Source organism: Miniopterus natalensis, chromosome 8 (genome assembly GCF_054644295.1).
Source record: "Miniopterus natalensis isolate mMinNat1 chromosome 8, mMinNat1.hap1, whole genome shotgun sequence".
In the NCBI taxonomy this organism is placed as follows: Eukaryota; Metazoa; Chordata; class Mammalia; order Chiroptera; family Miniopteridae; genus Miniopterus; species Miniopterus natalensis.
This window is the reverse complement of record NC_142088.1, coordinates 39,161,367-39,181,039: the sequence shown is the minus strand read 5'-3', so window position 1 is coordinate 39,181,039 and position 19,673 is coordinate 39,161,367. Positions and strand designations below refer to the sequence as shown.

The 19,673-nt window shown below is 35.5% G+C and overlaps 1 protein-coding gene across 4 annotated transcripts in view; it reads right to left on the bottom strand.

The window, feature by feature from the left end:
- ATF2 (activating transcription factor 2) overlaps positions 1–19,673 on the bottom strand; it is a 70,878-nt gene that overhangs the window by 48,040 nt on the left and 3,165 nt on the right. For 3 of the 4 annotated variants that reach the window (XM_016206880.2, XM_087819756.1, XM_016206958.2), the window contains exons 2-4: positions 12,225–12,315; positions 2,236–2,310; positions 205–274 (exon numbers count right to left, since the gene is read on the bottom strand). In XM_016206880.2, coding sequence (XP_016062366.1) covers positions 205–274; positions 2,236–2,267 — 102 coding nt within the window. In that variant the 5' untranslated portion in view covers positions 2,268–2,310; positions 12,225–12,315. Of the gene's footprint in view, positions 1–204; positions 275–2,235; positions 2,311–12,224; positions 12,316–19,673 lie in introns of those variants that run through there. The other variant, XM_016207026.2, reaches the window with a different exon arrangement.

Here is a 19,673-nt window from a genome sequence, read left to right as displayed (position 1 = left end):
TATTAGATTGAATTTTTCAAAACTCAATAATGCTAATGAGGAAAAAGAAGAGTTTCTTTCCCAAATTATTCTGGGTTATTTTCATTTAACTCCAAAATTGTACAAAACATTGTAAGAGAATCCTTTAAAGTGACAACATATACTGTCATCAGTGTTTTAACAAATATAAATATACAAAATGATTTAAAGTAATTTATGTATTACCTGGCCACATCCAGGGGCAGTGCATAGAAAGGGTTTGTCATCACTCATATTCCACAGGTCCTTGTATTGCCTACAGTAAAACATTAAGAAATGGCTAAATGTTTTACAGTACAGATTTATAAATAAAGAATAATTTAAAATGTAGCATTTTTTAATTTTCACTAAGTTTACTACCTTTTCTATGCGGATGTGAACTAATATACTTTTACTGACATTTTAACCCTATCTTCTATCTTATTATGAGTAGACAAATATATGTGAACATGCAAATTTTATACTATAGAAAAAAAGGGTAGGGCCCCACCCAAATGGCTCTGTTGGTTGGAGCATTTTCCTGTACACTAAAAAGGTTTCGGATTCGATTCCCGGTCAGGGCACATACCTAGATTGTGGGTTCGAATCCAAGGTGCATACAAGAGGCAACTGCTCGATGTTTCTCTGTCACATCGATGTTTCTCTCTCTTTCTTTCTCTAAAATCAATAAACATATCCTTGGGGGAGGATTTTAAAAAAAAGGGGTAGGAACCCTGGTCTATCAGGCTAAATCCTTCCTGTTAAACAGTAAAGTGCAGAAAGAACGAAATACTGTCGTTAGAAAATCACCACTTTAACCCCCAATAAATAATGGATCTAGGCAACTATCATCAATTTCTGATAAAACCATTAGGAAAAAAAGTGATGGGAACTTTATAATGATTGGACTGAGCTGACAGCACCTAAACTTACTGGTCAGTCTTAAACTAACATCGCTAAAAGTGGGACAAAAAGACATTACATGCTTCCTAATATGATGCAAAAGAAAACACATGAAGTAGCTCTGGCCAGTGTTGCTAAGTGGTTAGAGTGTCAGCCTGCACACTGAAGGGTGGTGGGCTCAGTTCCCAGTTAATGGCATGTACCTTGGTTGTGGGCTCGCTCTCCCGGGGTGTGCACAAGAGACAACCAGAAACATCGCACATTGATGTTTCTCTCTCTCTCCACCCCCTTCTTCCCTTCTACTTTCTCTGAAAAAGCAATGGAAAAATATCCTCAGGTGAGGATTAATAAAAACACATGAAGTATTCTTGGGGGAAGTAAAATCAAATTTGAATGTAATCAAGCTTCTGCAGATCCAACTACAGAAAATACAGGTGATAGAAAAACATGTAAAACAACACTACCAGGTTGCAATTAGCTAAATTCTATAGGACAAAAGACCTGGTCTCTTCAATAAATAAAAAGCATACGGAAGAAAAGAGAGGAGGTGGGGTGGGGAGTAGGAAGTAGGGTGAACTGTTTTAGGTTATGAGAGCTTTAATAAACATACTAACCAAATGCAGTATGGTGACCTTTTTGGATCCTGATTTGAACAAAATAACTAAAAAAAGATATTTCTGAGTCAAGATTATTTTCCTACTTTTAGATTTAGACTTGAAGTTCCCAATTATTCCATCAACTTGTAGGTTTTTATTTTGTTTTTGCATTCTTTCTAGAAATTATATGTAACAAGTGTATTCGACTCAACTAAAAATTCTGCCCTTTTCAACACTAGCTTGTTAACTTCAGCGCAGTGTTTCCCAAAGCATTTCCAACAGGGATGACAATAGCTACTACAGAAAGAAGGTATGTGGCCCAACAAATGTGGGAAATGCTGAAGCATTTATTTATTTATTTTTGGTACGACTTTTCAGAGCCATCAATATGTTCAAGTGAAATGAGTAAAGGAGCACCTAGCATATTTTTTCCACATCCATTTGCTATTTGAACCCCTTTTTACAGAGTACTGTATCTCATGGGACTAGTATTGCTTGTAACTCATTTTAGGAGAAATCAAAACCCTAAAATATGTTTATATTTGTCATAGTTAGGTATATTTTGATGCTCTTTTTAATAATTTAAAAACAATAGGATATTCAGCTAAACAACACACTAGATAAGTGTTTTCTTATTAACGGAAAAAACACTAAAATACCTATCTAGAAACAACCTTTGAAAAATTTTATACTCTAAAATATTAAAAATGGCTAAAAAAATCAAATATTGCATACATACCTGGCAGAATTCACATGTAACTTGAATTTCATAAGTTGAACAACTTATCACGTCCTTTTTTTCATGGCAAGGATACTGAAAAACAAAACAGGTGGTTTCCCACAGTTAATAGTATTGAAAAATTTCTTGAAACACTGTGGAACAAAACAACACTCAAATAATGACACTGTAACATTATTATCATCCAAAAATCCAGTCACTATTAAGAATCTTTATAATAGAGTACTGCTTCTTAAATATGAACATCATCCATGTAAATGCCTTAAACATTTATATAAATACATATAAAGATATATATTAAATATTGAACTCCACCACAAAGAGGGTAAAAGAGAAAGAAACATTTAATTAGACCTTTACAGCAGTGGTTAAAGAGCAGCCATTAAAAGGGTGAAAAGCCTGACTTCTGAAGTCTGATGAGAAAGATGAGAGCTAGCATTTCAAGACATCTATTCAAAAGGCTTTTAATTTTTTAAAATGTAGTTCATGGTGGTCCGGTTCTCAGCCTAATTCATTAAAATCTATTTGTTTCATAATGTATTTGATCTATATAAGCAGCTCTCTCTTCCATAACTTTATAACTTACTTATTTGATATTAGCTTAAGGACAAGTAACATACTGAAACAATCTAGGTCAGTGGCCCATTTTTAAAACTCTGCTAATATTATTTCATCCTGTATTCACTAAAACCCCATCTAGTGGTGAACAGAGTAACTATATATATGCTTACTCAAATAAGCCAATGGTACAGAGAGAAAACCTTTATTTTTCATAATTTTGCTTCTAATTGTGGTGTCAAGAATGTCTTGTTCAGGAACAGTGTATGATTTCTTATAGGGAAATCTGTAAATAGCCACAGTTCTAAATCTGGAATCAAGAACGATGTGGTATAGGAGATAGCAAGTAGAAGGTTTTATCCCTGGCCCCAGGCAAAACTTGTATCTAGTAAGATTCCATTTCTTCATTCACATCCATCTTTACCATGCTGTCTGTGAGAAGAGGAAAAAGAATAATCCAAAGGAATACAAAGGAAATCTATAAAAGTTATGCTTCTGTCATTACCAGTAGAATGTGGGCTCAATAAGGGCAAAGAACTTATTTTTGGGTTAACTACCTAAAACAGTGCCAACCTCAAAACATTTACTCGAAATATTAAGGAATGAATAAATAGCTGTATGACATAAACAAGTCAAATAAGTTTAGTTCACTTTGTCACTATATTGCTTTGAAAAACCAAAGCAATACTTAAACGTAGTTAGGTTCCAGAAGCATTTAGACACCAAATATATGCCAAGACACAAAGATTTTTTGAAAAAAACAATGCTTGCATTTGAGAAACTTTCAGTCTAACAGAAGAAAGAGGAATACAGAAATCTAATTTCAATTCCTTTGGTAAGAATGAGAGTTAAAATACTATGAGAATATAGAGGTAGTGCAGGGACCAATCTGATAGTTCTAGAAGTGCCTTCTGAGATTTAACCCTTGGTACCCCTTCCTCTTTCATCCTTTCCACTCCCCCACCATAGCTGTCTCCTTTCTCTAAAAAAGAAGATCCTTACCTGTACATCAGCCTATTTCCTAGCCAACCAATAAAAATTCTCATTCGTTATTACTATTTTTCTAATACCTAGCTGAGATAGCTGTAAATATAACGGTTGAAGCACTTTGAGACATAAATGATAATTCCTCTGGGAGGCTCAAGTGCCATCTCTTTATTAATCTAACTAAATCTCAAACCTCTAAATCCAGGCTTATATCCCTTTTACAGCAAGGTTGGAAATGTGCTCATAGGAAAATGTGGAAGGAGGCTTTTGTTAAACTATAAATTGTTGAGGAAGTCAATGACTGTAGATAGAGAACTGTTACTACACCACATCACTCTCTCTGGCAAGCATCTACAACTTACACTGGTGGGAAAATCACTGTCATAAACAGTACAGATGAGGGCCCTGGCCAGGTGGCTCAGTTGGCTGGAGCATCCTCCTGTACACCAAAAATGGTTGTGGGTTCAATACCCAGTCAGGGCACACACCTAGGTTGTGGGTTTGATCCCCAGTTGAGGCATATGCCGGAGGCAACAGATCAATGTTTCTGTCTCACATCTATGTCTATGTCTGCATGGTTGGCTCTCTCTCTCTCTCCCTTCCTTCCTCTCCCTAAAGAAAATCAGTAAGAAACATATCCTTGGGTGAGGATTTAAAAAAAAAAAAAAAAGGAAAAAAAAAAAAAAAGGACTACACAGGAGGGTTCTAGGCAAAATTTAAAACAAATCAGCTTCTTTGGTTTCTCTAATCTCTCTCAACATTTCTTCTTATACTCCTTTATCTTGTCCTCATAATCTAGTGTTATCTAAATTTACTTTTTCTTCTTTAGTTAACAAATACATATTTGAGTGTCTACTTTATGCTTGGCACTATGCCAGATACTAGGAATGTCGTGGTGAATTAAGAAAAATACCTGTCCTCAAAACTCAAAAGATTCCAGGATAATAAGGGAGCTTACACTAACTAATGAAGCATCTAGCTTAGACCTCTTCTTTCCAGTATTCTAAGACAATTTCACATATAAACATGTATATGCTCCTCATATTTTCTGTATTTCATTGCTATAAGGCACTTTATTTTGGAAGCTCAAACATGATTAAAGGTACACTTAGAATTTTGTTTGTTAAAACATAGTCAGACATGCCCTGGCTAGGCTGCCTGGTTGGAGTGCCATTCTGTACACCAAAAGGTGTGGGTTTGACTCGGTGATGGCACACACCTATAGTAGTGGGCTGAATCCCCAGTCTGTATGGGAGGCCATCGATCGATTGATGCGTTTCTCTAACATTGATTTCTTTCTCTCTTCCCTTTCCCCTCGCTCTAAAAATCAATAAAAACTATGGTGAGGATTGGAAAAACAATAACAAAACCATAGCCAGAGCAATTTCCACTATTAGGTATCCCACATAAATTGATCAATATCATATAGTTACTAAAAAAACCCTTAAAGCCGAAGTTATAAATGGGGCTCAGAAGGTCATTGTTATTTTCTGACAATATGAACTAATTACACTACTGAACTAAGATGTTATAAAGAACTTTAAATTTTCTCTCAGAAAAATATAGAAGAGCAAAAAGGGGGAGGGGGAAAGTCCCCCAAAATACCACTACTCAGAGATAACTACTGCTTAACATTCCAGAGCACATATTCCAGTCTTATAACTGTATGGAGATAAATAATTTTAAAAGCTGTAAAAAAAGTACTATAACTTCCTTTAAAATGCAATTATCTAAGTTCTGGCACATCAATAAATAGTATCATTAGATATTAGATTTTATTTCTAACTTTCTATTTGTGAATATTCATCATCAATGAATATCCTTGAGGACAAATTTTTGTGCAATAATTTCCACAGGATGAACTTCCAGACGTGAAACTGCTGTCAAAGTGAAGGCATATGTGTGTGTGTGTGTGTATACTTTTTAAATGTTTTTTATTTTTTTCAATTACAATTTACATTCAATATTATTTTGTATTAGTTTCAGGTGTACAGCATAATGGTTAGACAATCGTATACTTTACAAATGTTCCAGTACCCACCCGGCACCACACATAGTTATTACACTATTATTGACTATATTCCCTATGCTGTACTTTATATCCCATGGCTATTTTGTAACTACCAATCTGTACTTCTCAATCCCTTCACCTTTTCCACCCAGTCCCCCTACCGCTTTCCTCTCTGGCAACATCAGTCTGTTCTCTGTATCTATGAGTGTTCCTATTTTGTTTGTTCATTTATATTGTTCTTTAGATTCCACATAAGTGGAATCATATGGCATTTGTCTTTCTCTGACTGACTGACTTACTGCACTTAGCACAATACCCTCCAGGTCCATCCATGCTGTCACAAAGAATAAGATTTAGTTATTTTTAATGGCCGAGTGATATTCATTTTATATATGTACCACAGCTTTATTATCCACTTGTCTACTGATGAGTACTTGGGCTGCTTCCATAGCTTGGCTATTATAAATAATGCTGCAATGAACATAATGGTGCACATAATCTTTCAAATTAGTATTCTGGGTTTTGAAGGCATATTTTTAAGGCTTTTGATTTATATTCCTAAACTGCCCTTGAATATATAATATTGATTTCTACTTTACAAGTAGTGTACAGAAAGGCCTCATTTCTTAACATCCACACCAACAGTAGATATTATTTTTTGACATTTTTGTTAGATTAGTGAAAAAACTAATTTTAAAGTTGCATATCCTGACATACTAATAAGGTTGAACTTCTTCTTATATGTAAAATGGTTATCTGTGAAGTGCTTCCTTTGCTGATTCTTAAAAAATGTTAGAACAAAATTCTCTTTCTTGAATATAGATCATAAGCTCTTTCTTATGATATGGACTTCTGATCATGTAGCTCCACACTGTGTTCCTGATCTGGTCCAACTATTCAACCCACAAAAGCAGTCCCAAAGGGTGAAATGACTTACTCAAGTAAAAAATGAAATAAGAACCTTTCAATTGCTAATGCCATGCCTACCAAATGGTATGCCTTGCTCTACTAAGCATATCAACAATTATATCTTGCTATTATTCTATGTCTACCAATTATACCAAAATTTTATGTAAACTACCTTTAAAAAAAATAATACAGAAGGACTCTTTGGGGACTTGTAGAGTTATACAACTCACCCTTTATCAAATAAAATCACACATAATATAAAATGCCAATAAGAAAATAGTAAAGAACACTTTAAGGAAAGGTGAATAGAAGAAAATGGGAGAAATTAACCAGCAAACCATTTCTTATAACTTAAAATTTATATAAAAGTCAAGCCTCGGGGGGGGGGAGGGGTGTCTTAATAGGAGGCACCTGAGGTCACTGAGGCGCAGCCCAGTACAGAGTGTTAGAACCTGGCAGGTAAGCAAGGTGTCCATTGGTGAAAAGAGGGGTTGGATCTGAGGGGAGTCTCAGTTGGGTGAGGAAAGTGTACAAGGGGGTACGTATACTGATGTGGGATGTCAATGCCCAAGAAGCATGAAGAGGCATCCACCTGGGGTAAGGAACAGGGTTGGCACCAATCCAGCAAAAGATATCAGGGCCCAAGCAGGAGGATATCTACTTGATAACGAGGAGAGGGTCTGATGACAACAGGCAATTCATTATACACATCCACAGGAACTGACTGAACAAGTAAATATATCAAGGATGTGGTTGGTAAAGGTAAATTCACACGATGGGTGAAGGTATTATACATAATGAACCATTGTATTAGATGAGATTTGGAGATATTGGTGTGAACTCATGACTTTCTTTTTATTTTTTTAATTGAGCCCACCGGGGATAGTAACCTGGGCATGTGTCCCTAACCAGGAATCGAACTGTGATCTCCTCGTTCATGGGTCGACACTCAATCACTGAGCCATGCCGGCCAGGCATGATCTCCAGGGGGGGCATACAGGAGGCAGCCAAGTGATGATGCTTCTCTCTCATTGATGTTTCTATCTCTCTCTCCCTCTCCCTTCCTCTCTCTGAAATCAGTAAAAACACATTTTAAAAAATGACCTTCAATATAGATATAAAGATACAGAAATATACAGGGTGTCCCAAAAAATATACACACTTTAACAGCTGATAGCTCAATTTTGAAAATGAAATGTATTTTAATAAACACTACCTTTATAATTATTCAAAATGTGTGTATACATCTTTTGGGACACCCTATAGATGATAATGGGTACATATATGCATACAAATATTCATATATTTCCCTACCTATGCCCACTGAGAGGGCCTGGGAACAATGATACTTAGCACCCAGAATTTGTCTAGATACCATTCTCCACCAAAAGGAACTTGGGCTCCTTGAAAATTTGGTAGATTTCAGGGTTGGGGCAGGGAAAATACAGGATGGGCTTTGAATATCTTGAGCCAGAAAGTAAAGAAGGACTTACATAAGAATTTGGCCAGAAAGTGGCCAAATCTAGGACAATTTGAGAATCAAAATAAATGATGACAGTAATGGCCCATATCATGAATAAAATAGGATTCCATTAATCTATACTGATATAAAAGAATAAACTGAAAGTTTGACACGACAGAATATTTACATCCTCTCAAAGGATCACCCTATAAAATACATTTTAATTACTAAAGGCAAAAGTAATTTATAGTATAAAAATCTGGCAAACGTCACTTTACTCAAGTGATCCAAATTAACACTAGAAATAGGGGAAATCAATACCAAGTACCTTGATAGGATGCAATAATAAGGATATCTTCTTATCACTTCCATGATAGTAATCCAGAGACACATTAACTGAATTTAGTCATGAAGAAGTATTATACAAACCCAAATTGAGGTAAATTCTTCAAAATAACCAGCCTATAATCCCCAAAAGTGTCCAAGTCATCAAAGTCAAGGAAAGACTGAGGAATTGTTTTAGATTAAAAAAGACCAATGACACATAACTAACTGCAATGTGAGATTGTAGCCTGAATCTTTTTGCTAGAACTATAAAAAGACATTATTAGAATAACTGGAAAAATTTAAATGGGATGTGCAAATTAGATGATAGTAATATGTTAATAATAATTTCTTGATTTTCATGGTTGTATTGTGGTTTTGTAGGAGACTGACTTATTGTAGAAAACAGATATTTGGGGATGATGGGACATCAGGCTGGCAACTTACTTTTAAAAGATTCTGAACTTAAGAAAATTTTCAAAAAAGAATTTAAAATTAAAAAAATTTAAAATTAAAAAAACCTTACAGTTTATGTTGTATGTAAATAACATATGCACTATAATAATTCACATATAACCATGATATAATTAGTATGTAGTTTTTCAGCAGTGGTTATATGAAAGAAATACTACAAAATATATGGATTCTCTAACAATTCTCTGCTTGTTTCTAGTTTATAACTTTCATGTTATGAGATATCAAAGAATAGAAAAACTATGTTCTGTACTGCAAGGTTAATAACAAAGAGAATCATACTACAGAACAATTTCCAAGGGCAATCCTATACATCTGACCCAAGAGCCCCTGACATACCTGGCTCAGGTGAACCAGGGGAGACACCTGACCAAGTTAAGCCAATCATATTACCTCTTCAGGAAATTTGTAAAAGAAAAAAAAAATCAGCCAGAGGTGGGCACCAAAGATTCAAAATCATATTCAGAACTGGTGGATATTTTCTGTCATCTTCATACTGATAAGAAATTGATGAAAGCCAGAATGGAATAGGCACAGAAAGAGAGATGAGAAACCGTACAGCCAAGATGAAGCAACAGTTTCTGAGATGCCTAAATATGCTTACAATTGGGTCATGAGAGGGTCTTCTATATCCTGAGTGTAAGGCTCCTTTTTTTAAAAAACCTGAATTTATCTGATTTTCTATGCCCTAACTAAGACAACTACCTGGCCAACTCTAGAGAGAGGGTATGGGAAGACTACTGAAGGAAGCAATGCCTGAACTTAGTCTTCTCAATGAAAGAGGCATCAGCCAGCTAGAGATGATGTTTTGGGTACAAGAGACACCATGTAGAAAGCACAATAAAGCAGAATATACTGAAGGATCTCTAAGAATTTCTGATGGCTGAAGTGTAAAACAGAGGTTGAAGGGAAGAGAGATGAGGCCAGAGAAGGAAGCACATCTTGAAGGGCCTTTAATGCCCTGGCAAGGAGTTTTGATTCCATCCTTACCTCCCCATCCCACCCCCACTCTGAGGTTATAAACTATGGCCCTGTGCTGAAATGTTGAGCTAGGAAAGTCTTTCACATTTGTAACTGGTTGGGGCAGGGGTTGGGAGAGGGAAGAAGAATAAGCAATTGAGCCCTGGCTTATTAGCTTAGTTGGTTAGAGCATCGTCCTGATATGCCAAGGTTGCAGGTTGAATCTCAGGTTAGGACATATGTAAGAAGCAACCAAATCTACGCATAAATAAGTGTAACAACAAATTGATGTCTCTCTCCCTCTCTCCTCCCAATTTCCTCTCTAAAAATCAGTAAATAGTCCTGGCCAGTGTGACCCACTTGGTTGGGTATGTCCTGTGCACCAGGAGGTTGCCACTTTGCTTCTGTCAAGGGCACATGCCTGGGTTGCCAGCTTGATCCCCGGTGGGGTGCATGCTAGAGGCAGCTAATCGATGTGCTCTTACATCAATGTTTCCCTCTCCCTCTCTTTCCCTTCCTCTCTCTCTAAAAATCAATAAACTATTCTTAAAACAAACAAAAAATCAACACTACTGAGGATTAAAACAAACAAAAAATCAATAAATTAAAAAAACATATACAAGCAACAGAGACCACATGTGGCCCCATAAAGCCTAAAATATTTACTATCTGGCCCTTTAAAGAAAAAGTTTGCTTAACTCTGCTGTAAAAAAATGAACAGATTTTAAGCAGATGAACTAGATAATGAAAGGGACATGTTGGTAAGATCACTACTAGAAGTATGGAGGATTGATTACAGAGGGCAACACTATGCATAAGAAAACCAGTACAGGCTATTGCTAACTAGCCTGAATTCAGAATGATGGCCTGAATTCAAGCATTACCAATCAAAATAAGAGAAAAGGACCTGCTTATGAAAAATGCTCTTAGGATAAAACCTCGTACCCTTAACATTATTTTCAAATCCTTGCAATGGACTGCCTTCTGCCTCCTATCCCAATCTCATGCTACCTCTTCATCTCTTGGATTCAGTCAAGCAGGCTATTAATCAGCTCCCTCTCTCAGTCTCACTTCCCACTATCCATCCCTTTCTTAGTTAACACCGCTCACCTCTGATATCCCTCCACCCACTATCCCCCTAACCTGAAATTCAGATCTCTCATTTACTTAGTCATTCAGTCAATAAATATTCATTGAGTAGGTACAGGTGGGTAGGAATTGTGTTAGACTCCAGAGTACAATGATATAGACATGGTCCCTGGCCTCATGGAATTTACATTTTATGGGAAATAGTTGTGACCAAATCAGTAGACTTGAACATTTAGGTTGGACAAGTAGCTCAAAATTATTTAATGTAGGTATTAGTGTGTAAGAAAAAAATTATCAAGTGTTGGAACTCTTTCCTCCTTATACTTGCTGAAAAATTTTAACTTTTTCAAATGCAGATGTACATTTAAAGTATTTTCCAAATTTTTGTCAAAATTAGAGTAAATGTACATTTATACCCAGTTTCTCATTTGATATGAATCTCTAGAATCAGATACAATAGCATAGGCCAATTTGCTTGTGTATCTTGGTATATTTGACAAAGTCTCTATCACCAGACCACACTGTTTTGAAAAATTCTGTATTCTGGGCCACATTTATTAAATCAGTATTTTCTTTCTATTTTTAGAAGCTATATCCCTAAACTATAAATGGCTCGAGATCAGAACTCATTGTACTCTGTATCTTTTAACATCAGCATACTGTGGCTGCCACATAGATGTTTAATAAAGGTAAATGTTTGAGTATGTAACTTCCTATCAATGTTTTTGATCAGCATGAAATAATCATGGTATTAAACTTAGTTGATAAAATTCAAGCCAAATACATTTGACATTTTAGTTAGCTGTTAGTTAGCTAACAGCTTTAGAGTGGGTAAAACGTTTTATCCGAAATATTTTTGAAATGTAGAAAATATGTCATGGATTAACTTGTTGCTATCCTTATAAAATCCTAGGAGAATTGGGACTTTCATATTAGGACTCTGTGCTCCCTAGTCAGATAGGTTTAGGAGCCTCTGGGTTAAACAAAATTAAACACTTCAGTGTGCTATTAGTGTGCTACTATGCACAGTAGCTTCTAAAGGACATTTTCAAATTTGCTGAACCTCAGAATTTTTTTACTAGACACTGTTAGTATGGTAGAACACTAGCATTCTGAGGACTACTATCTGGAAACATCTGTTGAATTCAGTAATATTTGAGAGACAATCACAAAATAAAAAGGCCACTTTTGCATTAAAAGCTTAAAATCTCTTACCTTTCTAGCTGGTGGGCCATGAGCTTTATTCACTCTGCTCCTAGGACTCCCTCAGTTCTAATCAGGTAAGCAGTGCTTCCCAGGTTTCCTTCTAAGATGAAGAAAAGAGTGAACTCATTACTCTGAGGTCTAAAGAAAATGCCTCATGCAGTTCAACTCCATCCACTATATTTTAAAAATGCATATTTTATTTTATATTTTAAAATGCACGTGAAATTTGCCTCCATTCTATTTAATATAAAAACTAGGGTTCCCTCCAAAGTCTTCAATGCTCCAGGAAGATGTTTATCTTGTAACCTCCTATAACTCCAGGCACACTGCCAATTATCAGAAGTGTAAGTTTCAAGGATGGAAGTACGGCAGTGGAATCTTGGTGAAAGAAGAAAAACGAAGTTTTTTAGCATACTGGAAGGGAAAGGTAGTCATAGACGACAGGTGAAATGGCAGTGCTGAATCTGAGCATCAAAACAGAGTGACGATTAATACTGTTTCTTGTGTCAGTACTACACCACAACATCCATGGGACCAGTTTATGTGCTTCTTATTTGGAAACAGCTTGACTTTATATCTGAATCAGAATTAGGTTCAGCTGTGACTGACAGAAAACTCAAAATAACAATGGCTTAAATGACTCAGAAGTTTATTTCTCTCGTATAAACACAGGCAGTCTAGAACCATGATCATTATGAGCCCAGGCTCTTTCTACTTTGTTGTTTTGCCACCCTTAACACGTGGCATCCCCTTCATGGTTTAAAATAACTGCTCAAGGTGTAGTTATTACATCTGCTGATCAGAAAACAGGAAGAATGGGGAGATAAGCAATAGTCAACCTTTAGGAAGTCTTTTTAGAAATCTCACAGGAAACTTCCATTTATATTCCATAGGCTAGAACTTAAGTCATATGGCCATAGATAGCAGGAAAACTGGGAAATATATTTTTTATTTTGCCATATGCTCAGCTAAAAAGGAAAAAGAAAAGAATGAATATTGGTGGACAATCAGTTGTTTCTGTCATCATCTCATTTTAAAATGTGAGATGGTTGGCAGTCTACTGCCTTAAAAGTCTACTGAAAGGAACTTTCAAAAGCAGAAAGTCCTGCCAAGGACCAAGGAGCAAGACCAGTGTTCACAAGGACTTCTGTAAGTATGCAAGGCCAATATGTAGGTGACAAAGGGGAAAATAGAAAGACCAGACTACCAATGCCAAAGTAAAGAAAAAACCTATGTAGTTGTACTTTGGGAGGACAAACTCATTTAAGCAGTCCATGAAGTACAGGGCCATTATGTAAGTATGGGAGTGCCCAAGGTGAGACTGGGTAAGAGCTGGCAGAAGGCTCGGTTACAAAATGCATTAGGGGAAGGCAGTGAACCCAGAAGCAGGATGTTAAAAGGGAAAGACTTTCTCTCCCATTATTAGGTCATGCATGAACCTCAGAGATTTCCTTGTTGTACAGACAAGGGTTGCACTTTACCTTGAATAAAGTCGGCTGAAATAGCCTTAGTATGTTTAAAACTTTGATGCAAATACCAGAAGCCAGAAAGATTCATTTCAAAGCTGGCAGCCAAAATCTGTTTTATATACAGCCTGTTCCTTAAAGGGAAAGGGATATTCGGCTATACAAACGTAACTTGAGGACTATAAATGAAGCAGCAATTCAAAGAACAAGTGGCTCTGTAGGATAATGTAAAGGTTCCCATCTTCTAGGTCTCTACCCTACCCTAGCTGCTGTATTATGTATTTCTGGTATTTGGATATAACTAACCTATGGGTAAGGGGTAGGATCTCTGGTGAAGGCAAGTATTCTGGAAAAAGGTTGATACTGTGCCAGGAAACAGGGCTCAAAAGGTAGCACGAGAAAGGAATTTTCCTGGACATTGACCCAGATGAGTCTAACATAAAGGCAATCCTGGTTGGAAGAAAGAGCTGGCTTCTGGTCTTGTGGAAGAACTGACACTAGGCAAAAGGGGGACAGTCTCTCAAGGCAGCAGTATTCACACAGCTGTATGTATTACTGAAGGTAACTAAGACTTTCCAAAAGACATCTGAACAAGATAAGTTTTAAGAAAATCAATTTCCATCTCAACTTCCATATGTGTGCTTTCCTAAAAACGATCTGCCTACTTTCCTTAAGTCCTCATTCTTCTACTCTTCAAATGAAACTCATCTCTCTCACCCAGATCAAATCTTATTACAATGCATTGCCCCAGGATGTAAAACCCTCCATGGACCAAAAAAGGGAATAATTTAAAATAAGAGTGTATTAAAGCTTCCATTAATCAAGGTACCATTACATCTCAGACTTGCATTTTTTCCTGTCTTATAAATATTTCTGTTAAAGCAAAGTATGGCTTTAATAATGGTGTTTTGCCCTATGCTTAGGAATGTTTTGAATTCAGATATATTGTATAGGGTAATGACTGGAACAATAAAAACACTTTTATTTAATGATTTCCACTCTCAAAATATTGTCCAAAAGTGCACCATCCTGACAGAGAGCTCCATGAGAACAAAACAAAGAGGAAATCAGTAAAAAACTTTGAAAAGTTTAATTTATATTTGTTGCAGAGATAAGGTGATTAATAAATACTTTAAAATATTAAAATACACTGGATTCAAATAAAATTGTTAGAGGAGTGGAAAGTAAATAAAGCTTCAATAAGAAAAAGGAACAACAGAAGTTTCCAACTGTTAAAGATGAATTAATTCAAGATTTTTTAAGTGAACATATTGAGATTTTACTGTCACGTAATAAAACAAAATATGCTGCTATATCACTTGGCCCTTACTCATCTCCTCCCAGGTCAAAATGTATGCATCTCTTAATAGCCAGCATTCTTTTAGATCTGAAGTTAGGCTCAACCCATTCAAGCCTCAACACAATCTTCTTTGTAGTTTAGCCTTTTTGTGGAAAATCAGCTTTTTATGCCCACCACAGCCATTCTGATTCCTGTCATAACACTGCTTTCCCTGCCCATACAGAGGATTCTTGCCCTTTTTATACTGTGTTACCTTGGGTTGATGCTTGTCACTTACAGAAGGTAAGATGGGTTTTAGGAACTTCACAATGTTTGCAAGAGTGCTATCAACATGGAAAGTCAAGTTTGTTTTCTAAAATGAATGATAGTATCAAATCACCATGGAAATAGGGTATTTATAAAATAGTGGTAGCTAGAAAAGCCAGAAATTATATTTTTTTCAACTTTTTAAATAAAATTTCTTTTCAGGTGCATGAGTGTAGTAGGTAGAATGATCCCTTCCCCCAAAGATGCCCATACCTTAATCCCTGGAACCTGTAAATAGGTTATGTTACATGGCAGGACTTTGAAGCTGTAAAAAGATTACAGATCCTAAAATAAGATTACCTGGGTTATCCAGGGGGCCCAATTTAATTACATGAGCACAGAACTTTCTCCCTCTGGAATCAGAGATTCAGCAGTCACAGCAGCAGTCACAGAGATTAGAAGCATGGGAGAGAGATCTGACCTACCATTACTGGAGAGGGCAGCACTGAAAGCATTTCAGCTTCCAGGAGCAAACATCAGCCCTGGCTGGCAGTCAGCAAGAAAAGAGGGACCTCAGTCCTACAACTGCATTCAGCCAACAATCTGAATGAACCTGGAAGTGAATTCTTCCCCAGAGGCTCCAAAAAAGAAATGTAACTCTGCCAACATATTGATTTTGGCTTTGTAAGACCCTAAGCAGAACTCAGCTGAGCCCAGTTGGAAATCTGAACTATAAAAACTGTGAGACAAATCTGTGTTGTTTTAAGATGCAAAGTATGTGGTAATTTGTGATGAAGAATTAGATAATAGAGCAAAAAATGTTAAGATGCCCAGGAGGGTAAGCTTGTGTACCAAGGCGTCAAGGGCATCAGCAGCACCTTATAGACAGACTTTCCTCTGTGCTACAGTTCCCTTATATGTTGGTTGAGCACCACAAAATGCACGAATTAATCCTAGAGTTCACTATGAGGACAGCAAAATGGGCACAATAACAAACTTAAACCTAAGAGTTTGAAAACCTGCAGCTGGAAGGACTTCATTCCCTTTTCAATGTTAAAGTGTCTTTATAATTCTATATTAGGAAAAATTTAAATAGCATGATTTCACTACAATCCTCTCCAGTAAGAAACAATATATCAATTTCAGGGTTGTCAAAAAGAATAAATGAAAATATGTGTAAAATACATAGTACAGTGCATGGTACTCATACTGAGGTATCCATTAAGTTTATTAGAAGTTTTACTGTATTTTATTTTGACTTTAAATGTACATTTTCCTAATGCTTAATTAATCTAATCTTATTACCTTCTTTATTTTTAAAGCCAAAAACTGAGAACTACATGTGGTAGTTTAAGATTTAGAAGATTTTTACATTTATCTCTGACCCAATGTTATTTGATACATAACGTTTAGTCCATCAATGTAATGAAATCAAACTCCTCCAATATGAGAAAAGTATAAGCCCAGCTTTAATGAGGAAAGCACTTTTTAATTCTTCCCCACTCACAGCAGACATGACAGATGTCCTTCACACGTATCACAACTCCCACGAGTATACTGAAGTTTTGATGAAATTCCTCAAAGTTGATGGGACATATAAAGAGTATCACAGACTTTTATCAATATTGTATTCATGAAAGTACATAATTAGTATCTGAATAGTGATGTCAGCCCAATATCTCAAAATATTCTTTAATAAAAATCAGTAGTCCAAGTTAAATTTCATTTTTAAAGTGAGTTTTGATTATTCGCAGGCCTCTAATCGTTAGGTAATGTAAGGCAAGCAAGTTCTTGTTTTATAGTTTAAAATTACAACAGAACATTAGAAATATGTAAATACAAAGAACATACAGATTAATGTTTATGAATATGAACAGTGCTAATGGAAGTTTTTATTAGTAACATCATTTTAGATTTGGTAATCTAATCTGTTATTTGAAATAATGTCCAATGCATTATTTTTGTTCAAGGTAGGTGTATAAAATGTACTTATCATTGCTTTCTTCTTACTAAAACTTGTCTTTTGTAAAAGTAAAAAGAAAACAAATTCACAGCTCCCCAAATACAACAATTCATAGTCATCATTGCTATTAAGAGTACATAAACAATTTCTCATTATGAAGAGTCCACAAATAAGATAGGGTAAGAATTATATACAATTCCTATTACAACACTGCTAAGCTCACCTCTTTCTACTCTCAAAGTATGTCAAAATTCAAGTTAAGTGAAAGAGATGTTACCACAGGAATAATTCTCAAACACCCATATTTCAACAATCATTAACAGCCTTCCTTAAAAATGATAAAAGATACCAGTGACTCTTGACACTGGTTGAGAACAGATGATGTTACGATAGTTAAATAGTTAGTAAAGAATTCAAAAGAACAAACATTAAAAATGTGGTATTTTAATTTAATCATCTCTTCCACTATGGCGGGAAAGAAATTAAAGCTCTCTCTGAAATGTTTATAAGTGGGATTGGTAGAAAAGAAAAAAAATAATACCTGGATTTTATGGAAATCATAACATAACAATTCTAACATCTCAAAATATAGATATGCTATATTGCATGAGCTTTATATAGAAAAAGTCTGACTTGGGGTGAAGGGGCGTATGTGAAACAAAAAATGAGATATCCTCTCACATGGATTTATGAAAATTCTAAGGTGGTAAATTCTACCACAAATTACAAATTCCTAGGGACACTCAACTATATTGTCAAAGCTACCAAACAGACGGTTGATGTACTGTCTTCAAGCTACATCGCTGATACACATGCCTGGAGGGCCTATGACAGATTATTATTACTTCTGAATGAACTTTAACAATAATTACCACAGCACATACTAAGTACTCATTAAGTTCCTGACACTGTTTTAAGCATTGTATATATGTTAATTATTTATTGTTTTTCTTAAAAATAAGGAAACAGATATAGAGAAGTTATATTATTTGCTCAAGGTGACACGGATAATAAATGGTAGACCCATGACAATCTGGCTACTAAAAACTACCCTAAGACACTGATGACATACGTACTATGTACCAGAAAATGATACTGAGGAAACAACTCAATTTGGCTATACCATGCATATTCTTTATTTCAAGGGTTACCTATATGAAAATGTCATTATGAGTTAGTAGTTCATAAATCTATAGTTCAGAAGATAGCTCTTATATTAAAACAAACTAGCATAAGACATCCAACATGTAAACTATGTAAAACTGCATAAAATTTAAGGATTATTGTTATTAGACTGTCAAAAATTTTTGTAGCCTGGCCTATGTGGCTCAGCGGTTGAGCATTGACTTATGATCCAGGAGATAGAGGTTCGACTCCCGGTCAGAACACACGCCCGGGTTGTGGGCTTGATCCTCAGTAGAGGGTGTGCAGGAGGCAGCCGATTAATGATTCTCTCTTTCATCATTGATGTTTCTATCTCTCCCTTCCCCTTCCTCTCTCTGAAATCAATAAAGACATATTTTAAAAAAATTTTTTTGTAATCTTTAAGAGAAACAGTCAGTGAAATGACAGTAAATTTGGAATATATTTGTCCCAGCACATAGATCACTGGTGCACAAATAACTACAGACTGATATGGTCAACTAAATCAAACTGCTAAGTAATGCAACTCATTTCCACCAATCATTCCTAATTAAACAATCCTTTATTAATAAGCACAACTCCACAGTTGGTGAAATTATGACAAAGTTGATGTATTCATATTCTGATGATGTAAATTTGTTCAAATGTTTGGGGAGACAAAAAACTGGCAACTGTAAAAATATTTATATCCTCTGACCTAGTGATCTCATTTGAGATTAGTATACTATGTAAACAATTCAAAATAAGCAAATGGACATATGCACAGAGATGCTCAATTCAATGTTAAAGTAGGCAAAAACTGAAGACAATTATTTTCCTGCTGGGCACTTAAAATTGAGGACATTTTAATAGTCATTTGGTAAACATCATGTAACCATTAAATATTACACAAAGGTTAGATAACATGGAAGAAATGCTAATGCTATAAAAGTAAAATAAAACAAAATTCTATATTATAATTCTGTAACAATGATAATATATATGCACAAACTAGAAGGCAACAAAAATAATGAAAAAGATTATTTGTTAATAGGGCAAAACTGGAGTTGATTTCTAGTAACACTATTCTAACGAACGTTCAATAAATAAAAAGAAACACACTAGCCCAAAAAGCAGAATTAGAAAAAAATGAAGCTATAAAACTGAAATAGCAAAGGTTCACTTAGGCAAACCAAAGAACATTTAGGGAACATATTTATAAATTTAATTACACATGAAGGAAACCATATATTATCAAAATAGCCAAAATGCACTTGGTATTTTTTCAAATAGTTTTTGCTAATTACAATGATTCCTACCCTGTCTTTCCCGATTAATTTTGAGAGTCTCTCTGGTAATAA